This window comes from Epinephelus fuscoguttatus, linkage group LG11, assembly GCF_011397635.1.
Source record: "Epinephelus fuscoguttatus linkage group LG11, E.fuscoguttatus.final_Chr_v1".
NCBI lineage: Eukaryota > Metazoa > Chordata > Actinopteri > Perciformes > Serranidae > Epinephelus > Epinephelus fuscoguttatus.
Genome location: NC_064762.1, coordinates 8243276 through 8267942, shown reverse-complemented (window position 1 = coordinate 8267942; position 24667 = coordinate 8243276). Strand labels below are relative to the sequence as shown.

The 24667-nt window shown below is 40.9% G+C and overlaps 1 protein-coding gene across 1 annotated transcript; it reads right to left on the bottom strand.

The window, feature by feature from the left end:
* Positions 1-211: 211 nt before the first annotated feature.
* Positions 212-18130, bottom strand: LOC125897088 (26S proteasome regulatory subunit 4). The gene is made up of 11 exons (XM_049590155.1): positions 18056-18130; positions 17458-17511; positions 15941-16037; positions 15423-15547; positions 15064-15249; positions 14661-14789; positions 12063-12159; positions 7485-7674; positions 6617-6768; positions 3343-3497; positions 212-543 (listed from the first exon to the last, which is right to left on the bottom strand). Exons 1-11 carry the CDS (start codon positions 18056-18058, stop codon positions 409-411), a joined length of 1323 nt encoding a protein of 440 aa, XP_049446112.1. The 5' UTR covers positions 18059-18130; the 3' UTR covers positions 212-408.
* Positions 18131-24667: the final 6537 nt, after the last annotated feature.

Below are 24667 nucleotides of genomic sequence, written 5' to 3'. Positions count from 1 at the left end.
CGAGGGCGACAACACAGTGACTGAACTAATTGAATAATTCATGTGATTAATTATCTCCAGATATTACAGCACGGCGATGTACAGGAATCTAATAAGAAGCAGGCATCGACAGATGCCGCGTCTGTTCAAACACGATTTGAGCTGCGGCTGCGAGCCAAAATGCTCCGGAAAATAAAATGGGTAAAAAAAGATGACTAACACAACGTGGCCATTTATTTATTTTTGTCCTTTTATTCACATAACGGTAAGAGGAGAGTGGGATAAGCCAGACATGACATGCACAAAATATATCAAAACTCTCTGCGGGGAGGCGGACAACTCAGCTGCTGCCTCCGCTCTTCCACACAGCGATAGATAGAGAAGGGGTGAGCGTCGGGGTGAGGGTGAGAGAACACGACAGTTTGAAGGTTAGAGGTAAAGCCCCTCCGGTGTGCCCTCCTGCTTCTTGTACAGGACGTTCTCCTTGGACTTCTTGAAGTCTTCGTTGGTGACTTTCATGCGGCGCTCCCGTAACGCCATGAGGCCCGCCTCTGTGCAGATGGCCTGGAGGACACAGGGAGGAGGACAGGAGGTGAATATAAAGCGCCAGGCTCGAGTTCAGCTTTAATAAATGTTTCTGTACAACAAAAGACAGTCGTGGTATATTTAGAACAACAGTCCATGGGGCCACGATTGGCCCTTAGGCCAGACTCTGGACACGCCTGTCTCACGGAGAGCTTCTTCCAAGAAGGTCAAAGTAGGATGAATTGTACAGTTTTCTTTGAAAATGTTTCATTAAAAATAAATATGGTGTGGTTTATATGTAACTTAAGATGAAGTAGTTTTCTTATTTTGCCCAGTAGATGTGCACATTTAGAAAAGCATTTTATTATACGTCTGTATCCAGGGTTCCCACACATTTTCATGGAAAAAAATTTCAAAGCTTTTCAATGACTTTTCAAGGACCCACAAAACAAAACAAAAAACTCTTGCCCCACTTGCCTGACATTTTCTAAAATGACAGATTCAAACTATTCAAACATGACGGGAGAAATGGAGTACGGGAGGAAAATTAAGAAACATGCGATGGTAAACAAAACGTTTTCACACATCGACATAGCTACATTCAGGGTTGCAATGGTATGAGATTGTCATGGAACGACAACCATTTCTGAAAATATCTCACTTTCACAGTCACAGTATTACAGAATTTATATCGTTATCAGTCAGAATGGCCCTGAGAGGACTGAAAACAGAAGGGTTATTTTGGTTGAGCAAACATTTTATTACTATAGGTGAAAACTGAAACCATTTTGTTTACAGAAGTCGTCACGGTATACCTAATAATCTTTCAATGATTTTTACGAGGGCGTGACTGATTTATCGGCCGGCCGGTTTAATCGGCTGATTGTAGTCATTAGAGAATAACCGTAGCCAAGAGTTGGCCGATTGACGCCGATGTTAACATCACTAATAAAATGCAGGGAATATGGTGTTTTACTTCGAAATGATGTCTTTGTGTTACTTTTTGCACTATAACCTACCTCTGTTAAATTGGCAATAATAATAAGAACTCTGGTACTGTGAACATACATGTGAATGTCTTAATTCATATAGACTTTACATGATTATTTTATTTCCCAGAGGTCTACTGCCTTTTTGCGCATCATATTTTGGATTTATTTTGTGTTCAAATTGTTCGTATGCTGCTTGTTCCACAAAATTTCTGATAATAAAAGTATTTGAAAATAGTAAAATGTTCTTCCTTCAATTTATATCTTTGTAACGAGTGTTTGAACTATATTTAAGCCATCAAAAGCAGGTATTTCAGGGTTTTTTTAAATTGAAAAACATAAAAATTTACTTGGCCAATATGTCGGTTATCAGATTTTTTTATTCCTTGATATCGGAATCGGCATCGGCCCCAAAAAAATCCATATCGGTCGGGCCCTAATTTTTACTAACTCTGAGTTTTCCAGGCATTGGAAATGTGATTTTATGTTATATGACTTTTCGAGTTTTCCATGACTGTGGGAACTCATCCGCCAGGCATGATAATATGTTAATGCCACTACAGGAGAGACTTTGTGCTTCCTGCAATTAGGTGGAAAAGATATGTGCAGATATCGGCATCAACAATCAGCCAAAATGAGTCGGAAAATATCAGATATAAGCAAAAATACAATATTGTGCATCTCTAAATATTTTTAAAAAGCTGTAGGTGGTCTTTTCCACTGTGACAACTTGTCACCTTTTTATTTTTATCTATTTAACTCATATTTAACCAGGTAAGTCCCATTGAGATCAACAGTATCTTTTACAAGGCAGACCTGGCCAAGACAGCTGCATACGAAAAGCTACAGCCAAACAATAAAAAACGAAAAAGATATACAGTCATATATAGAAACCTCCACACCATGACAAGAACATACTGATTCATTCATCCTTGTACTTTTGAGGGCTTTAAAATCAGACCAATTCACATAGTTTCAAATCTTTTTAAAGGTTACTCCAAGTTGTTAGCGAGTAGTAAATTAATTCTAAGATATGTAATTTAAACTGACCACCATTCAGGCCACAGCACCAACACACGATGCTGTTTGACAATCAGAAGATAGAGTCTGGGTGCAGCTCACACTTTGGTTCTTATAAAGCTGACAGTAGCAGATATCAGAGAAGCTGGTTTATTCTCTTCTGCTCAATACCAGCTTTTCAAAATGACTGGCATCATTTATGTGATCATGTTGAAGCTGTTAAAGAAATTCAAGTATCACACAGAATGCTTGACACCCACTCAGAGTGTAATCCTGTCAGCCGCCACATGAGGGCAGCAGAGTTGAGTCAGTCAGAATTAAAGACTTAAACGTTCAGTGAACTCTGGATATTTTTGAATGGAGCATGTGATACAGTAAAACAGCCGTTTGATCTCCACTAACTCAGAAAATGAGCCGTTCATCTTGTTTCCCTCTTCCTGCTGAGTCACAGTGTGAACCCACTCACTGCACGAACCTCCTGAACTCACGCCATCAATAATGTCTGGTCACAGAATGAGGCCGGAGCAAACTAAGAGCACACACACATCTCTGGTGTCAGGACGCACTTCGACTGGACACAACCTCTAACACCATGTTGCTTAATCTACTCTCATGTTAACACAGTGTACTCCTACAGATACTTTCTCATCTGAAGGAGTAAAGACAGAACTCATCATCATCTCGTGGTGCATTTAAGTTTTGGCTTTTACTTTTCGTCATGTTTTATTGGCCTTCAGATTATTTATAAGATCCTTTCTGATCTTAACCAAGTGGCCGCTCAAAAGTCAAACTGGTGAGTAGATTTTGGATCTGGCTGCCTAACTCTCACCTTAATGTCTGCTCCTGATAGGTCGTCCTTAGCTAGGATGAGGTCATCAAGGGTGACATCATCTGCTACTGTCATGCGGCTGGTGTGGATCTGGAAGATCCTCCGTTTGGTCTTCTCGTCCGGCAGAGGAAACTCGATCTTACGGTCGATTCTCCCTGAAGAGGAAGAGGAGGAGAGGAGAAAACATCATGAACTGCAGCTGCAGAGAGGAGACACTACGGGGTTGGGCTTTTTTACATTGGTGAATTTTGACATTTTCACACAAGTGGAAAAAAAACCCCTCCAAAATGCACATTAAAGCTATGGTGCGTAACTTCTACATGTCCGTAAATGTCCGTTTCACCCAAGCCACTACTAGAGGAGATGACACAATGCTGATTAAACCGATCCGCTCCTCTAACATCTTGCGGTATTTTTCAATATATATCATTTTTAGTTTGCATGTCGACCGGCGACATTCCCGCGCTGGCACACAGGAAATGCTTCCTCACAACAAGAAGGGAGGGGGAGGAAGAGCGTAGAGTGTCATAGCAAGAGGTAGAGCGCAGGTAGAAAGAGAAAGCAACGTGGCGGAGAAGCGGCCGAGACACGGTTCAGAAGTGGATCCTACCACAGAGAAATAGCCTGGACTCTATTAGCAAAGAAGGAAAGTGACCGACGGAGAAGGCAAACAAGGATTTGTATTGGCGTCGCTTTTCCTCGGTGGAGAGCCTTGAAGGAAGAAATTGGGCTGAGGGCAGACACAGATGTTGCCTTGCTGCTGTTGGATAAGTAAGTGACTTGGTTTATAATTATATTATGAGTAGTAACATACTCTGTGTACACGGTGTGTGGCGACTGGCGAGTGTTACTCTGTGTACACGGTGTGTGGCGAGTGTTACTCTGTGTACATGGAAGTGCCACCGGCTTATTAGTTGTAATAATGCATTATCCGCTGGGAGGCGACAGAAGTTACGCACTATAGCTTTAAAGTTTTTATTTTAGTTCAGATTTCTATTCTGGAAATTTACGTCAAAGCACATATTTGATTAGATAATGACTCATTTGCAATGCAGCAATTACAAAAACGTGCCTCCAGCTGCTGAAAACACTTTCAGTGATCGATCAAGTAATCAACTGGGAAAGTTTTATGGTGATATCTTATTAGTTCTAAGTTTTACTGATTCACTTGTAGTGTCTCCATATTTAAAATTTAATTCAGGGACTAATGCCAGTAACTCTCACTCAAAACCAATCTGATTAATTAACACAGTGGTGTGCTGATTGATCAAACACTGATCATTATTGGTTAATTGTTAAATATTAATAATTTTACAAAGCAGTAAGTGTAAATGATTCTGCCCACACTCAACTGAAACCCCCGAACTTTTACACTATAGTTCACAGGAAAACATGTTAAAGCAGATCTGATTAATTAAACTGTTTGGTGCCCAGAGTCTAAATAGTTTAATGAATAAATACTGAGGTCAGGCAAATGATTGATTTTTGAAATTAACAAGATTTTCAAACTAGAAAAAACATGTTTTTCATCAAGAGGAAAATCTAATTACTTCTGAGTCTTTCTGGAATAATAATGAGGAAGAATTCTGCACTGTCAAAGGGACAGTTCAGATCTTCTGAAGTAGGGTTTTATATATGTGAGGTACTTTTCCATAGTCAGTGTATTACCTACAGCACGCCCCCAGTTTGGAGAACCAGGCAGGAGTACAGACATTAAAGCAAAGCAATGTTCTAAAGTAGTGCTGCACGATTTGATAAAAATGTGTGATTGTGATTTGAGTGGATAATAACGCGATTTGCGATTGCGATTACAATATAATACATAAATGGTATCATGAGTCTTGTTGCTTGATTCAGTGTTTCCCCTACATTATATTAGGGGGGCACTGACCTGACCTGACATAGTTATTGTGATGGACAGTGTGTTAATGACCATCAACAGACTGAGCACAGTCAAACAGGCTGCTCACACAGCAGCACAGCACGGCACTGTACACACAGCGGAGTGAGCCTGTGTTGCGTTCAGGCGTTGTTACGTAAATGACAGCACGTGAATAGGCCGTAACACAACACAGCAACATGTCAAGTGGGCCGAAACTGAGCAAAATTGCTCAGTTTTTCATTTGTTATTATATAGTTTGTTATAGAGTCCATGATTTGCCTGTGACACAAGTGTTTGCGTAACTGTGCTTGGATGTTGTTTTATGAGGCTCTGGTGTCTTTCAGTTGTCTCTGTTTTTAACGTTACTCAGCTTGGCTTTCTCTCGCATGCATCCTTCCTACTTTTCTCTGTGCTGTCTCAAGTGCTGATATAATTGGTCGTGTTGCCGTGGGAACTTTTACACAGCACGTCTTTCTGTTCAACGTCGGCATACCTGAATCCAAAGTATCGGCATATAATAGACGTTTTTTTTTTCGCCACCAACTCAGCCTGTTCTTGGTCAGGATAGCTTGTGGGCATAATGTCAACAAACTCCACACACTACAGGAGAGGTAGTCACGTTCACAGGCACACACGTTAACATTTATTTACATTAAATCGCAAATCGCAGCCTTTTATGCGGTTATGTAATCGCACAGCCTGACATCGCGATTGCGATTAGATTAATCGTGCAGCACTATTCTAAAGTGGACGGGGGAGCAGCAAAACATCTTTTAGCCACCTAAAAACAATATTTTCACTGCTTCACCGTACCAAACAGCAATTTCTGACAGGGAGCTGAAGCTGTTACATCACTCTCTTCAAAGCCAGACTCCACTGAGAAAAACTGTCATTTAATATTGCTGAACACAGGAGCTGCTGGTCTGCTGCTGCCTCTATGAGTTAGTTTGTCTGTGTCATTGTGTGACTTTGGTGAATCCTAATGAACCCTTTAAAACACCAAAGTCACACAATTACACAAACTCACTAACTGATGGAGACAGCTGCAGAACAGCAGCTCCTGTGTTAAGTGAGCTAAAATTGCTGTTTCTGTCAATGGAGTCTGGCTTTGATGAGAGCACAGATGGAGAACTGAAGCTGATATTGGCTTTCACATGAGAAGGGGCCGTCTGACAAAGAGGTTAAGCGGTGAAAATACTCTTAATATAGTGCACACAAAATGCATGTTGCTGTCCCCAAAGACGAAGAAAAGAAATTCAATTCCAACATCAGAAAAATGATGTGATATAATGTCTCCGTCCTGCCATGACTCAGCAGTATACAACCATTCTGTCTATCAGACATCAGACAAATGTAGGTGTCAGAATCCGATCCAAACAGACTCCTACTGACCAGGTCTGATGAGGGCTGGATCCAGGGTTTCTATCCGGTTGGTGGCCATGATAACTTTGACGTCTCCTCGCGAGTCGAAGCCGTCCAACTGATTGAGCAGCTCCAGCATGGTCCTCTGGATCTCCCTCTCACCGCCAGAGTTTGAGTCATACCTGCACAACACAGACAGGTCGTACACATTTATCTAAGGAATTTAAAGGATGCACAACACGGCCACATGACCTCAGACCCCCCTTTTCCATCCTGCAGTTCTCTTACAGCTGCTGACCCATTTAACTGAGTTGTTTTCAGAGTGCAGAAACATCTAGAAGCCTACTGATTCTCCAAGTCAACATCTAACCAGGCTCGTTCATTTACATCAGCCAACATATTACCTCACATTGTTGATGCCGTTGCTGCCAACAAGGATGAAACACAGACAAATAAAGCTTTTGATTTTGTATTTCCTACACTGTCTGTTGCTTCTGGTCCTGTTACTGTCACCTTCTTTTAATAGAGGACAGGAACTAAGCTGCAGCTGCTGCATTACATCACCCCCACCTGAGAAACAAACTTTCAAAAGTGTGATGTTCACACTGAATATAAAAACTTTGTCTACTGTACAGATTAATAATATTGAATAATCATTTTAGAATCTCCCAAACAGAAACACACTTTCAGTTCCATGACGATGAAGTTAATAAACCTGTTAATGAGCTGTTAAGAGTTGAATAAAAATAAAAGTGTAAGAGTTAGTGATCACACTTACTTATCCAACACCTTGTCATCCACTCTTGACGCCCCACCCGAGAGACGTGATACATCGTCACTGTTCTGACGTCTCAGTCTCTCACAGTCTAAAATAGTTTAAAGCAGATGTTCTGTGTACCTCTTTGTGCCGATGGCGTCGATCTCGTCGATGAAGACAATGGAGGGCGCGTGCTCCTCTGCCACCCTGAAGAGCTCTCGCACCAGCTTGGGCCCGTCTCCCAGGTACTTCTGGATCAGCTCTGAGCCCACGACGCGCAGGAAGGTGGCTGATGTCTGATTGGCTACAGCCTTGGCGAGCAGCGTCTTACCTGGGACACACATGACATAACAAATGCTTATTTTTTGCCATATATTAAAACATGTCTTTAGCATGAGATTACTCAGGGCATGTTCGCATCTTCAGTGTACGTCCACTAAAGTGTTTTTGTTTTTTTTAAAATGGAGTCTGGTGGGTTTGGTGATGGTGAATTTGAGCCTTTCCAGGTTGAACAAAAAGGATCTGATGCTGCGTTCACATTTAATCAAGCAGACACGGACAACACCTTCTGGACGGCTGAGAAACAGTCCGACACAATTTCAGGCTGTTGAAACAAAACATGCATGACGATATGTTGTAATGGTGACGCTGTATTGATTACAAAGAATCAAATAAAATGTTCTCCCTGTGTCAGCGTGGGTTTTCTCCTGGTGCTCCCGCTTTCTCCCACAGTCCAAAGACATGCAGGTTAATTGGTGACTCTAAATTGTCCGTAGGTGTGAATGTGAGTGTGAATGGTTGTCTGTCTCTATGTGTCAGCCCTGTGATAGTCTGGTGACCTGTCCAGGGTGTTTCACAGCTGTCAGCTGCAGCCGTCTCGCTCGGTACTGAACCATTTTTAATTGTTGTTATAGTTATTATCAATAGATTGAGTCTTCTACCATCCTGCGAGGAAAATATTTTATACATATCTGTCGGTCACTAGTAGTGAAATTACATTCTGGTGCATAATTACATTAATAATTACAGTTACTCTGATTCAGGGTGATTATTATTATCTTTTATATTCCTGAGAAACTCCTCCAAATGTCGGGCGTGCTTCGTTATTGTTTGTTTTGTAATGTCCTGCTGTTATCTTCTTTTCCACTTCACTTGTTGACATTTCCATCCTTCATATTAATTAACCTCCAGGACCCTTAGTTTTTTTCCTGACCGCCTGCTCCCCCCTGCAGCAAAGATAAAACCACCTGTTCCGGCGAGATTTGTGTTGTGGTCCTGCGGGATCCCAACACAAAGCAGTTCTCTAGTATAGAGTCATCACATTCTCACATCTAACTGGGTCAATGAAGGGTTTATGCCAAACAAACCAGAGCTGGTTGACACAAGTTTCTGATTGTTGGAACAGTGCAAAGACAGATTTCATGAGTTTGCAATTTTGGGGCTGTTTCTGGTCAAACAAAAAGGATCTCACTCTTCAATAAAAAGGTCTATCACTGTAGGGATCCTTTCCATAATGTTGTCAGACACTTATATTAACAATCTGAACCTGTCACTGGCAAAAACAAACACTTTTAGCGGACGTAAATTGACGATGCTGACATGCCTGCTTCGCGGCTGCCGGCTGCAGCGCTCTCACTCAATATTGGACCGGTTTTAAAAACTTTTGTTCCCATCAGTCACTTGGACACAAAAAAATGTGAAAATATGGTCCAGGTTGAAAAATACCGAAGTCACCCTGTAAGAAGTTCCCATCATCTACTGGATTTTATTATTTGCTCACATCCATGTGGATGTTTTCAGTTATTGGTCGGGTAGAACAGCAACACCCAGACTGGATGTTTTGAGATATTAAAATTGATCTGTGATGTTTCCATTAAAGAAAAGGTTAAAAGCTTGTGAACAAAATGTCACTTTTAGTTACTTTTAGGAAACGACCTGCAGCCAATTGATTTTCAGATGCTGGGGCAGCGTCCCATGACATTTTCTTTCATATCTCACTTGTCCTATTTTATCTGGTGTGCACATTTGTTCTTGTCTAATTTTGTCAGTATACACGCTGCTGGAGGTCTCTTACTTGCATTCAAAGGTTTTTAGGAACCCAAAATATCGCACACTGTCCCAGGCGCACCTAAAAGGTCACGCACATCATAATGTTCTTTCAGATGTGCATACTGTTCACAAAGACAGTAAAAAAACATGACCTTTGATATTAATCAAAAAAATTAAGATAAAAAAATTCTTCCTCTTATCTTACGGCTAAAATTTTATTTTATTTTGCTACTCAACTTGTAACAGTGCTGACATGTGGTTCTTTATAAATACACAGAGTGACTGTATTGAAATTCAGAGCCGAGCTGAAGCAAAGTGCGTTTCACTTAACCCTTATTCAATGATTAATGTTAATGAGTTAATGAGATCTCGTTCAGCGAAGAATAGATTTGATTGTAAATGTGTAAAAATGACTTTCAAATGCTGCATGCTGTGGCAAAGACTGAGAGGTTCACAAAGGCAATCACAGCGCTCCATGCATAATTATACTGCTTCCACCAAACCACTGCGCTATGAAACACTTCTTTTATAAACTGAAGGTGTTTCATATTATTAGAAGTGTGGAGAGCGCTTTTTCCACAGCAGTACTTAAGGGTTCAGAAGGTTGGTCACCTACTCTCACCTTCCTGCAGTGGTGCCCTTTAAAAAAGGTCCCTAATGACCATGTGGAATTTACCTGTGATGTCAGTCTGGGGTAAACACTCCTTTATCAGGGCTTGATGCTAACTTTTTTCCCCAAGGAGCACATGTGCTCCTGAGTTGAAAAAGTAAGGAGCGCACAAAGAACTTTAGGGGCACAATGTAAATTGATCAAATAATGTGTTTTCCGTAATAATCGTGATGCAAATAGACATTTAGAAGCAAAATTATTTAATGAATTTGTGTACAAAATGTACAGAAAGGTAAAATCATCAAGTTTTGAAAAAGTATTGCAATTTAATTTTGTCTTCAATGTTATTATCTTATATATATTATCTTTGCAATATGATTATCTTATGTAATGTTATTACTATCCTAAAACATTCTCCAGGTCCTCTGAAACGCTGCAGGACTTATTCCCACCCTGCCCAGCAGCGGTAACGGGACCTAACTGCGGGGAGAACGGAGCAAGCTTCCCCAGAGGTCCGCCGCTTTTCCCGGTCCCTTGTCTCCTCCACACTGACTTATTTCCACCCAGCCAACAGCCTGGCCGTGGAGAACGGTCCCTAACTGCGGGGAGAACGGAGCAGGCTTCCCCGGAGGTCCGCCGCTTAACCCGGTCCGTCTCCTCCACACTTTGACTTATTTCCACGCTGCCGACAGTGGGACTTATATTCATTGTGCCGACAGTGGCTTGGAAAACCGCCCATAACCGTGTCACACGGGGAAGAGGGAAGAGGGAAGGCGGCCTGAGTTCCTCCATTATTTGCGGTTAGATTATCATATTTTTTTACTGAAAAAAATATAGGCTGCTTCGGCTGATTTTTTTAAGCACACATGTGCCCCTAAATATTTTTTACAGTTCGCACACACCTATTTTTAGTCATAAATGCGAATGAAACGCTCTCACTGTCGAGCGCTGTTAATGGCTGGGTTTAATCCTTCTGTGATATAACTGGAAACTTAACATAGATGTACCTCTGTGTATACAGTATATACGACTTCTGTACCACATGTGTGAAACTGAATTATTTGTGTATCATGAAAAGTAACGAGGGTGTAATTTTTTTCTAAGTGTAGTAGAACATTTTCTGATTGAGTGGCAGGAGTAATGCCACAGAAGCTAAGCGGTGTTCTGCTCTGGACGGGGGCGGCAACAAAACATCATACCTACCTAAAAACAATATCAGTTTCCTGCTGTGTTCAAACCAGTTGCAAATAAAACAATTTGCCCCAGTGAATAACGTGTTAAGTAAATCTAAGTAAAGACACGATTAGACATGAATCCCTGCAGAGCAGCTCAGTGGGCATGATGCAAATGATGCGACATACACAAATTAAGCAACACGAATAAAGCAAGTAGTGCACAACCACAGTGTACACAGCTCTGGTTTTCTTTTGTGTGTGATATTCGACGTCATGGACCGGCCAGGTCAGTAAACAGTAAAGAGGAACACAGAGGCCAGCGAAAATGTTATGGTGGTTACTTATTCATATGTAACTTTTTTAGTCTCTCTTTCAAATTTAATTTGAATTAATTTGGATCAAAGTTTGTGCGCTGCTTGAACAAAGACAGTCAAAGACATATTTTGTGATGGCTCGTCATTGCATCTCACTGGTAAAGGAGCTAAAATTAACTTGTTCACCCAGGTGTTGTGTTCCAATCACTGCAGATCGGAGCTGAAGTGATAAACAACCATGTCAGCTGCAGAGTCATTTGAAACGGGTGTGAATGCCAATTAAAACCTTCACCACTGCGTTAAAAAGTCAGATGTTAGCCAGTGTTAGTGGGTTTTTTGTGCAGTGGCAAAGGGGCTTTATATCACTCTCTTCAAAGCCACCAGACTCCTTTGACAAAAATTATTATTTTAACTTGCTGAACACGAGAGCTGCTGGTTGACCGCTGCCTCAACCAGTTAGTTTGTGTTTACTGTGTTCCTTTGGAGTTTTACAGGGTTAGTTTGGATTCACCAAAGTCACACAACACAAGTTGCCACTGTTGGTATTGGCATGTTTAATAAAAGCACTCACCTGTGCCAGGCGGTCCGTACAGGATGACACCTTTGGGAGGCTTTATACCCATCTCCTCATAATACTCTGGATGTGTGAGAGGCAGCTCCACTGACTCCTGTTAGGAACAACAGAAAACTGCTCCTTCAGACTCAGCGCCCAAGGACAACATGTTACATTCACGAGCAACTCAACCTTCAGTTTGCTTAAAGCGGTTGTTGAGCAAATGTATTAACAGGTGACAGTGTTCATACAAACATTACAAAATGAAATTCAAAGACCTTCAAGTACTTTTTCAAGCAATATTTTTAAATTTTGAATATGAGATATGAATGTCTCTTTAGCCAGTGATAGGTTACTTACTGTATTACACTTTTTAATAACCATAAAATCTGCAACAAAACATCTGAATGACATGAGAACTGCTGCGCTCATTCTATTATAACGGTGTGCAGCGGACTCCGGGGTTTTTTCGGACCTAACTGTATTGCGGAGTTTTGCACAGCGGCGACCGGATCTTTGCTCTCAAACCACAAAAAAATGTGATGGCACAACATTCTCCTTCAGTACATTATTCTATGCTTTCTTTTGATTTTCACATTGGCTAGTCATCCTGTTTAATTTGTCTTCTGATTAAATTGGAACCGTTGAAACAAGTTGTAGGAAGCCTCTGCAAGTAATTGGTTGCTGGCAGACACTCTGTGCTGCAATAAAATGGTTAATCAGCAGTGCCGTGCACTGTAGAGCCGATGCGCTGCTGGTTCTGCTGGCCTGAATAGAATATAATGTCTATAGCCTTACTGTTGTGTACAGCCTTATAGACTGAGCTGAGTAGTGATGCGCGGGTCGACCCGTAACCCACGGGACCTGCAAATGGACCTGCGGGTCGGGCAGCAGTGATCGTCTGTTAAATCGGTCTGTAAATGATATTTTGACATTATTATTATAATCTATTAATCTATGATCTATTACTGTCATGGCATCCGAAGGTACTGATGCGTTGAGCAGGTGACAGTCCGTGGTCGTTTTCAAAACACACTTGTGTCACGCACTCCAAAAGAAACTTGTTGAAACTTTAAACAATAATTTATTGTACAAAACGGGGGAAACAAACATTGACAAAAACGGTTCCATAATTCATATTAAATTCAAAAGATAGCGAAAAAAAAGCTACAAGTTAGAGGGAATAGTGATAAAGTGGTAAAACTTGGCATTGATCCACAGCCTCAGACGGATGCGCTCAAGCGTGCGCACAAGCTCAGTTGGTAGGCTATACTATATTTTCACATTTTTAACAATGCAATTTAAAAGTTTTTTTTTTTTTTTTTAAATAACCTACATTTACCAACAACAAAAAGACTACATTTAGCACCAAAAAAATATGTTAAAAAAAAAAAAAGTAAAAAAATAAATAAATAAATAAAAAAACGAATATCGAATACCAAATTTACCTACCCACCTATGAATACCTACCCATAGAAACAAATATCCAAATATTTGGGTACAGCCCTAGTGTCCTCCTGCCTGCCCCACACCTACCTACCGCCGCTTCCCTGATATCTCACAGAATTTTCAACTCATTACAAAAAGGAGTGCAGGCTATAACGAAAGGGAAAATCATCTTTAAAACAGAACCATCTGAAAGTAACCAAGGAAGCAATGCCAGCTGGAATGCCAGTTTCAATTTATAATTTTCAGTGGAGTTATGACACTGGAGCACAGCTGAAGAAAGGGGAAAACAAGTCACAGTGAAAAGCCGGCTCGTTAAGTCATGTAAAGTTTAGTCACGACAACAAAGGCCTGTTGGTTTTGCAGAGGATTTAAGAGTGGAACAAAGTAAAAAATAAACTACGTTGTCAGACGGGACATCATCAAGGCAAGGAGCTTTGACCCAGAGGTCCAATAGCATTAAACGCGCAACAGAAGAAGAAGCCAGTGACAACACGGAGAAATCTACATCCAGAGCCGTGAGTTTTTGGACGGATGAGGAGACAAAGTTAATGCTGTGCCAGCTGAAAGAGTTAAATATTTTGAAATACATGGATGGGAGGTAGAGTAGGAATGGTGACCTGTTAAAAAAGCGGTGGTACAGCTGGACGACACTCGATTGTTTGGTCTGTGATGTAACAGGTCAACCAGAAAAAGGTCCAATACTAACAAGCTGAGAAGCTTGTAGAGGAGTCGAACATACTTCAGTCGATAAATCGATTCCCCGCCCGCTCGTGCTTGTACACTGGGACAAGGACAGTAGTCCAATTAAATGGCCTAGTCAAGCTGTAACTGTAGCTCCAACTTACTGTGCATGATAACGTTCTGAGTGACTTGATCAGACAGTGTTATGTGTTAAAGCACTATTTTCAAAGTATTCCAGTACTTTTTTTTTTACCTCAAAATTCAAGAATCCTGCAGTGATGTAAACAGGTCAATTTGAAAGCTACCAAAACTATCAGCCATATTGTGGTCAACCTTTAATGGCAACCTTTCAAGTCTGTCAGTATTTCACACTACAAAGATTTTGGCTGTTTTGTAACTTCAAAGCAAGACTGTGTAACTCTGAACGTTGGCCACCTCAGGATCCATTTTAACCCCGCAGGTTTAAGAGCAGTGTTTCAACTGTACCTTGATCTCCTGGATCTGATTGTCCAGTCCTCCGATGTCAGCGTAGGTTTCCTGTGGGGCCTTCTCCACCTTCATCACTGTCACCAAGGGATCAGTGTCATCCATCAGCACGCCAATCACAGCATGAACCTACAAGTGACACACAAACACAAGACAACGTGTGAGTTGTTTTACACTTCAAAGAGGTGGCAGACATTTAAAAATAGTTCTTTAAGGTGTTGGCAGGAATTGTCGGATACTTGCTGATCCTAGACTGATGAACAGAAGCACACGGTTGAGTGAAACACTATTGAGAAGTTAAGTAACTGTAATTATTTCCCTTTAAAGCAGTATTTTGATGTATATTGAAGGAATGTATTTTTAAAAAGGTAAACGTCAAATAAGGATTCTCACTGATCATTACCTTGTGGTTGAGTAGGACAGAGCAACCCGGCTCAAGCAGATCCTTATCCACGAAGGACAGGATGCTGACGTAGTGCTCTGATCCCACTGAGGTGGAAACGATGGCGTGGTTGTCATCGATGATTTCCTCCAGAGTGCCCACAGACATGGGGGTCCCCCGCAGGTCGTCCACCTTTGACCTCTCCTCCTGTAGAAAAGATAAGTTCAGGACTATTTTATGAGGAAAAACAGCAGGAGAAGTTAAGATCTGGTCTGTTCTGTAATACGACCAAAGTTCAATAAATTATTTTAAGTAGGAAGAAGATTAGTGTGCCTTAATTTTTCTCAAGTATGAATCATGTAAGCAAAACATGAGCAGACCTCCTGTTTCTCTTCCAGAGGCTTCATCTGCTCCTGATTTCTGATGAACTCTTCTTCCATCAATAGGTAGTCTTTGATACGCTCCTGCTTGAGCAGCTTCAGGCGGCACTGAGTGTGAGGAGTGACTGAAAGACAAACACAGGCCGACAAAGGTAAAATATGTATTAAAAAACACAACAACATATAAACATAGATAAATTCTATCCAAACTAAAACATCTTTTACAGACCCTCAGGAACTTGAAGGCTGTCGATATACTTTGCTCTGCTCATTATTCACATCAGAGTGGGTTACTGTGGGTTTGCTGTCTAGTTTTAAAAGTGTTACAGACTCTTTTCCAGGAACGTCAGGGATAACTGCCAAACAGTATCCACTGTTGTAAACAGTGAGCTCAAATAGGGCTAAACAGGAGACCCAAGAATTGAACTCCTTCCATGAAAATCAGCTGCAAAAATTGAGACAGGCAACCAGCTAGATAACACACATCTTCACAACTCTCAGTCTTTATAGTTCCTTACCTAATGGTAGTTTACTGGCAGCATCTGGTCCCTTGGTCTTCTTCTTTTTCTTGCCAACTCTGGTGGGAATTGGAGGCTCGTACTTCTTTTTCTTGTCCTTCAGTTGGGGCCAAAGTGATAACATGTCAGAAATGGTACCGGCCAAAAACACATCAACTGTAGTGTTTAAATACTTGTTACTTTGGCCCCACAAAATAATAGTTTGGCTGGTGTGAAAGCTGTCAATGGTGTGGATCAAACAACCAAACTGAAACCATTCGAAAACGTGGGTCTCTGTCTGCTTCCAAACAGACTCTGGTACGGTTTGTTTGTGGTGTGAAAGAAAACTAACCAACCACAAGATTTTCTGATGCAGATATGTGATTTTAGAACAGCTAAACCAATAATAAATCCATCTGCTGATTGTAAAATCTGTCCACGATTTCATAATTGATCCTAATAAGGGCCACGTATATCCCGTAACCTATTTATGCTAATGCATACATATAACAATTGCAACACATACGCACATTAGTGAGAATATTTTTGCTGATTAAAAAGCTAATAAATCTGGCATTACTGTATCCAACTCTGTACTTTGTCTGTTCATTAAGTCCATTAAAAAGTGTCCCAAAGTATGAAGCCCTGAATCATTACTGAACAAGACGCCTTCTTTTCATCCTGTCTCTGTGTTAGTCATTATTCATAAAGTGCCATTGATTTGCGGTCTAATAACAGCCTCCTTATAATGTTTACAATCAGTTTGTCATCTATGAGCTCTTTGTGAAACCAAACAACAGACACAAAAACACTTAAGAAGCATTAAGTTGCTGCTGCAGAAACTTCTGTTTGATTTCCCCACATGGGTCCTGATGATGCAGGGTGACAAACGCCAGCACTGTCCAATCAACTATTTACCTGCCAGTCTGTAGAACTTCATGTTTACTCCTCTTGGTTCGTTTGCAACATGTCAGTGTGAACAGGAACCGAACCCAAACTAAAAGGTGTGTCTCATTTTTCCCTCTGGTGTGGACCAAATGAACTGAACTACTGATGGGTGAAAGCACTCTAAGGAGAAATCTGGACCCCATGGCTGAACCAGTTGGGAACCACTGATCTCGATGACACTGAGAGCAGCCAGGGGGAATGTTCTGAGTAAAGGGGTACATTTTCTGTTTCACAACTGAGAACATTACAGCAGAATAAATCTCATGTGGATGTAAAAAAGAAAACAAACATTCTGTGGTTCCACAAAATTATCCCCATTCATTGTCTATGGAGCAGCTCCCGACTTCATACCCCATGACATGTGGTTTTAAGAGAGAGTCGCTGCTTTTCACAAATACTGATTGAACTTTCTAAGACTATAAAAATAACATATTGGAATTCTTAATTTAGCTGACGTTCCCCTTGAATATTAGAATTCAAATAGAATAAGGAACATGTTATTTTATTACAGAGACCACACAAAAGATTAACATCTGATTACCAAAACAACAGCTCCAGACAGCAGACAGCAGAAGCTGTGTCATTCTCACCTTGTCATCCTTCTTTCCTCCTCCTGGACCGTGACCTCCACTCTGACTTTGACCCTAAAACAACATCAGACACATATTAATGAAGCTGAAAAGAAAAATAGACACCAATTCATTCTGACCTGTATAAATGGAGATTCGCCTTTTTGAACAACGTTAGCTCATTAGCTGTTTACAGTAACGTTACTGTTAGCTAACGCCGCCGTTACCTGCCAGAATAGCTAAATCCAACACGTCAGTTTGTATTAACGAAGAGCCAAACTCTGACAGTGTCATCTTGAAAGAAGCATCACATACTCGATCAAAACAAGGAGAAAGCTACTTCTACAATATGAATGACTGGGCTAGTAAGAGCTAGGTTAACGACTGCTGCCAACCGACACATCAAACCTAATGAAGCTAACAGTTAGCTTTCGGCTAGTCGGCTCTCACCTACTTTTAATTATGTCGTTATCTCACAAATAAAACATTAACCCACCTGAAACTACACTGCAGCACACACATTAACGTTTCAAGCACTGAGAGTAATGTTTCATTGGTTAATAATACGTCTTATTAAAACAGAGGTTCGAGCCGAAGAGAAAACTGCTTGCTCACTTACCATTGTTGGTTGTCGCTCTGAAGTGACGTCAGAGAGTACGGCAACTCCAAGGGACAAAAAAGAGAACCAACGGAAGCCAAAATAAAGACGTCTCCTGTGGCTGACAATTGTGTTTATGTCTGTATTTTAGTTCAGTTTTATTTCTAGCATTTGTTGCTCAACATGAGACAGGAGATATTTTTAAGAATACGACGTGAAGATGTGCCTTGTTTGTTTGTACTCGTCATTTTGTCAATAAAAAGAGAATAACAAGGTCTGTGGCTGGAACAGTTTATTTTTCTTGGCACCTTATTTATTGTTGTTGTGGTTTTATTGTGATTTTACAGAAGCGTATTGCATTCACTTGACAAATTAAAAAAAACTATTTTATTGAGTAATTTTTTCTGTTTTTCAGAGTAATTTTTTTATTCTTCTGTTTTTTGGTGGGTTTTTTTGGTGTATTTTTTTCTGTTTTTCTGATTTTTTTTCTGAGTTAAGAGAGCAATAGAACAACAGACGCTTTCATTCCTTTCTTGAGAGCTCGATATAATGGAAGCAAACATGACCCGCTTGTTTCGTTTAATCCAGTTTTACTTTGTTTTGGGTTTGAAATAGCCTGAGTGTCAGACTGAAGCTCCCAGAACCTTCAGTCTGACATCGCCTCCATTGAAGGTGATTTACAAGGGGGAGGGAATTTGATTTTTCCCTAACCAATCAGTAGAGATCAACGACTCACCCAGAATCTGACGTCATTAGTATCCATGCCTCGGGGGTGCCGAAAACAAGCGAGCATTGCCCGTTTAAAATGTCTCTGTCGTCGTGCACGCCCAGCTGCATCGCCGTTAAATCCAGTTTAGCAGCTTCCTTAATTTGGTCCTCCATTAACGCGAGTAGTGGCGAAATACCTTGACAGCATCGTTAATGTGGTCTGTAGGATCTGTAGCGGTCGCCATTGTTGCTATCCTCACCAGTTACCCACCGGTGCACAGCTTGACATCAGCGTGGCGCTGATTGGCTAATTGCTAGACCCCCGGCGTTCATTGGTCCGTCCATCGTTTGGACGAGATAAATTGCAAATTCATTGCAGTATGCCAGACCAGAGATGCAAGCCTACTCAGTTGAGTGGGCGGGGTCTATAGTCTGGAACCAGGCTAGGTTTGAAACACTGGGAGATACTCGTCTTTAGGTCATATAGATGGTGTTGTCATTAGTTTGTCGACTTTATGCAGGCACCAGTCACTTGCAGGTGCCAGGTGGGAGCTTCTCGCGAGATTTTGAAGTATCTCATCTCCTCGTTCAGGAAAATAAATTACCACGAAAAACAGAAAAAATTACCATGAAAAACAGAAAAATTTACCACAAAAAACCCCAGAAAAATTACTCAGAAAAACAGAAAAAAATTACACACAAAAAAACAGAAAAAGAATTAAAAAAAAAGAAAAACAGGGCTTTTTTTAATTTGTCAAGTGAATGCAATACGCTTCCGTATGATTTTATGTGAGCTACTGGATACAAGAATTTTCCCATGGGCATTAATAAAGTATCTATCTATCTATCTATCTATCTATCTATCTATCTATCTATCTTAATATTTCAACCATTGATTTTACTATTAAGCTGCAGAGAAACAAGACAGAGTGGATGAAAATGTAATTCAAGATCAGACACACACCTTTGCATAGCCTACCTGTAGGTCGACAGGTGCACAGGAGAGGATCATGGGCTGACTATACCAGAGCCAAGAACTACACACTCCTCCTCTACACTTGTGATAATCAGAAATCAGAAACAACATGTCACCAATCAATTTCTTATTATTTCAAGTGAGTCCAGGACATTTCAAGCTCAACACCCTGTGCTCCTGCAGGGATTGGATTAAATAAAAAAAGCATAATTTCAAACAAAATCTGAAGCTAAACTCAATTAAGTGAACATCACGTGTCGTGTTGTCACTGTCGTTCCCATCGGCTTTTTTCAACAAGACAAAAATCAAGTGTATTGTTTGTCATGAAGATTTTTTTTTTTTTTTTTAAATTATGTCATCTTGAACATATTGAGGTGAAAGACACAAACTGAACCAGACACCGTGACGTTAATGACAACACCCTCACTACTGTACGAGGTGTTGACCTTGCTGCTCCACAGAGACGAGGACGGACTGAAGCTGCAGAAATAATATCGTCCTAATTTTGTTTCTGAGAGAACGCTCACTCTGCATATTCAATTAGCGCCAGGCTCTCACAGCCTCGGTTTCCACTGACAGTATTAATTAGCTTGCTTGCTGTTTACACCGCCCCACACACCCCCACCCTCCCCCATCACTCTCATGCACATGATCAATCAATAATTATGCACACAGCATTAACAAAGCATTCCATTCATCCTAATTAAATCATTAAGGTAATTAGGGCTTTCACTATTTGTGCAGCTGAGGGACTGTCCTTTATTTTCTCTGTGAAACAATACATATTTAGGGCCCGAGCACCACACAGTGCAAAGGACCCTCTTGAAATTGAAGGGAATTTGTCTTCTTCTTCTTTTTCCTATATATAAATTGCTTTTTGAGGGGCTGAGATGCTCAAAAACTCATGAAACACAAATCAGAAGTGGTGGACTACAAACTTTGAACAAAGCAGCGCCCGCAGTGCATTTAACATACATGTACAAAAACTGGTTGGCAAATGTAACATCACAAGACGTACAAAAAGGCCTCTTGGAGCCATACCCTAAACCCAACAGGAAGTCAGCCATTTTGAATTTACTCTGCATTTTTTGTGCATTTTTTAGCCATTTACAGAAGTTATACTTTACCAAACTCCTCGTAAAGATTTCGTCTGTTTGACTATGATTCTGTCGGAATCATCTGAAGACCTTCGACATCAGAAGTTACTCAAAGTTTGAGTTTTCGTCAAACTGTGCGACTATGGCAAGCCATCAAATTTTCATGTTTTGCAACCAAACAGGAAGACATTAATTTTGAGGAAATATCGGTGATTTAAGATGAGATTGGTTATGTTTTTTTTTTTTTGATGGAAGCATTTATCACACATGATGTGTCCAAGGACCGTCAGAGGCGTCACGGTCCTTGGACATTGGACATTGTCACCTCCGTCCCTCTCATGCACAGTTAGATTACACTGCTGTTTATATTCATATTTATTTAACTGGTCATTCATTCCATTATGCCCTTTCAATATCAGATGCCTCTTAGTCCAGGGCTCTGCTGGAACGGTCTTCACACTTTACATGTGTGCTTTTATTTATCTGTATATGTACATATGTACACGTGTATGTATATGTGTGATGTATATACAGTATATATATACTTTTTAGATTTGTAAGCGTCAAGGTATTGCGCTGACAAGAGTTAAAGTAACGCGTGAATACGAGTCTTACGTTGTAACCAATCGGGGCATGTTGAACGTGTTTGCGGAAATGAAAGCACAAGTGAGAGCAGTCGGATAAGCCGCGCTCGGTTAAGCTCCTGATGTGAAACTGAAGTTAAATAAACCAGTTATTGAGCACAAGTAACAGAAGCGGACATCAGTTATTTGACAGTAAGTGTATGGTGGCACCTTGGGGTTAGGAGGAAGCACAATTCTGTTCTCTACATTCAGTGAATGTAGAGCTTGTAGGCAAACCTCGGAGATCTTGCCTCCAGCAGAAGAGCGGAAGAGCCCTGGTTTCCGAGTGTAGGCTGTTTGTAGTCCGTGTGATATTGACCAATCACGTTTGAGCCGGCGGCAGTGAACTAACAAGGCGGAACATAATTGGCGTCACTGCAAACTCTGAATCCATCGCAATGGTTCAGCATATTTACTTATATATAAACGGAAGTTGGAAACGGAAATTCGCCTCCTCTGCCCAAATCAAACCGGAATGCCGAAAAATCGGGGGTCTGCCCCCAGAGGCTGTATCGCCGTCTGCTGGAAGCCAGACGCCGAATACAGCCGATGGGTTCCGAGACTTAACTAGATTTGACTTGAAGTTTGAAAATCCAATGATTATTTCAGTTTTTACAATTTCTGCTTGTGATAAATGGTGTAATTATGGTGATTTTTAAGGAAAACTTGCCTTCCTCACCATGTTTTCTTTAAATATTGGTGGTAAAATAAATACAAAACACAGCCACTTAAAATTTGTACACCCCTCCCTGAAGCCAAAATAAAAAACATAACTCCCTCCTCAGTGCATAAAAATTATTTGATGTCCCTCGCCTTCCCTCATAAATAACGAACCAGTCTCTAATCCCTCTCGTCAGGAAGTCTAAAAAGCCATTGTTTGACAGCCACTAATATATAAATCACTGTTATTTCCTCTAAAATGTCACAGTCATAATAACGGGGAAAAAGAAAATCCACTTTCATTTATTCTCATTATATCTCACAGTGTGGTCACACATGCATCTTTACTCAGGTACACAGAGTTTTCACACCTTTTGTGAACAGAATAATAAAATACCCACCTATGAAGTTTGTTCCTGCTGAACCATGAATGGTGAGGTAACACTAAGAGCACCTCCGCAGCACAGCAGGATAAAACCACATTGTCAAATCCGACATGACTGTTCCATTAGAGTGTGCTCCAAATTGTCTCCAACGCAGTGGGTACGACAGTGGTGTCAGTAATTCTCGGGGAGTTGTCATGACCCAAAAAAGAACTTAAACAAAGAGTCTTTGTATGTCTGCATCTGTCCGAGTCTCACAGGTAGTACACAAACATGCCCTCGTGCAAACACACAAACAGAGACAAACACAGAGGCATTTGTTGAAAGCTATTATTATCTGTGTGGGCACACTTTCTTTGACATATTCTCTGATTCTCTATTAGGCTTTTTTCTGCATTCGCTTGAATGTATGACTGTGTGTGTGTGTGTGTGTGTGTGTGTGTGTGTGCAGCGTGCATGAGCGTTGGCAGTGCCAAAACAACATCTTTGCAGTTTGTATATGAGATTATTCTGTCTGAGGGTGAGATTGTCTCCATAGCAAAGAGTGGAGGCTGCTAGATCCAAGTTATTTTTGTCAGGTTTATTCTGCTGTATCAGATATTGGGTTTCATTTTTTAGGGATTTGTTCATGTCCGTGTTATTTTCACACTCTGAGCTGTTAATGAACTGACTTGCTGATTATGCAGCAGACACCTCAGTTAGTATAGGTGAGAGCAAAATGTTCACATGTAGGTTAAATCCATGAAGACAAAGCAGACATTAAGTCATGTCCTCAGTACCTTACGACAACTTTAACTTGACAGAGCAGAATAATTGATGAAGCTATAGAGACTGTTTGACATGGATGAATAAAGGCTGCAACAGTGAACCCAATAGCTGCTCCCATGTTACATATCCATCCAGTACAACGATAATGGTGGAAGATTTACCTCTCAAAATTCTTGGTCTGATTTTAGACAAAAGCAGCTGCTTTTATTTCTAGGCAGATTTAAACAACTGTAGCTTGCTAGCTAATGTTAGCTCCATGTGTTGTTTGAAAAGGCTGTCTGACTTTTTAATGTTTCCTGCAGGCGATTGAAAAAAAACACAAAAACAATCTTGTATAGGATGTGACTTTTTGGCCACAAACATGATATTGTGCTAAAATACTGCGACCAAAGCTAAATGCATGGCTGGATACAGCGGTGGACTAAGGCTGTTTTCTAGCATGTAAGCTAGCCTATATGCTACTGCATCATGTTGTCTCCATTTAAGGGCACCTCATCATGTTTTGTTCACTGGACGGACACTCCAGAACTCTATCACATTCTGTCTACTGAAGAAGAATCCCAGAGAGTGTTTTCTCCACTGGCAGGGCATCCTACAGGGCACTTCATCACATTTACTCCATTTAACCCTAACCCTAGAGGGCAACACATCGCATTTTCTCTGTTGGAAAGACACACAGAGGGCACTTCATTACATTTTCCTTTTGAAGGACAACCTACAGGGCACCTCATTATGTTTTCTCCACTGGAAGGGCATCCTGCAGGGTGCTTCATCACGTTTTTTCCACAAGAAGGGTATCCTAGAGGGCACTTCATCATGTTTTCTCTACTAGAAAGACACACAGAGGGCACATCATTACATTTTCCTTTTGAAGGACAACCTACAGGGCACCTCATCACATTTTCTCCACTAAAAGGGCACCTTAAAGAGTACTTCATCATGTTTTCTCTACTGGAAGAGCACCCTAGAGGGCACCTTATCCCATTTTCTCCACTGAAAGGGCACCTTAGAGGGCACTTAATCATGTTTTCTCCACTAAAAGGCCACCTTAAAGGGCACTTCATAACATTTTCTCCACAAGAGGGTCATCATAAAGGGCACCTCATCACGTTTTCTCCACTTGAAGGGCATCCTGCAGGGTGCTTCATCAGGTTTTTTCCACAAGAAGGGTATCCTAAAGGGCATTTTATCATCTTTTCTCTACTAGAAGTGCACACAAAGGGCACTTCATTACATTTTCCACTGGAAGGACACCTTACAGGGCACCTCATCACATTTTCTCCAAAAAAAGTGCACCCTAAAGAGCACTTCATCATGTTTCCTCCACTGGAAGGACACCAAGGTGGGCATTTCATCACATTTTCTCCTCTAAAAGGGCATCCTCCAGGGCACTTCATCATGTTTTCTCCACTGAAAGG

What these genes read in the sequence shown, in the direction of transcription:
- LOC125897088 (XM_049590155.1), bottom strand. An exon ending in GAGGAAAGAAGGATGACAAG is followed by an intron (nt 16,038 to 17,457) that starts GTGAGAATGACA and finishes CCCCAACTGAAG; the next exon opens with GACAAGAAAAAGAAGTACGA. An exon ending in TATCAGGAGCAGACATTAAG is followed by an intron (nt 544 to 3,342) that starts GTGAGAGTTAGG and finishes TGTGTCCTCCAG; the next exon opens with GCCATCTGCACAGAGGCGGG.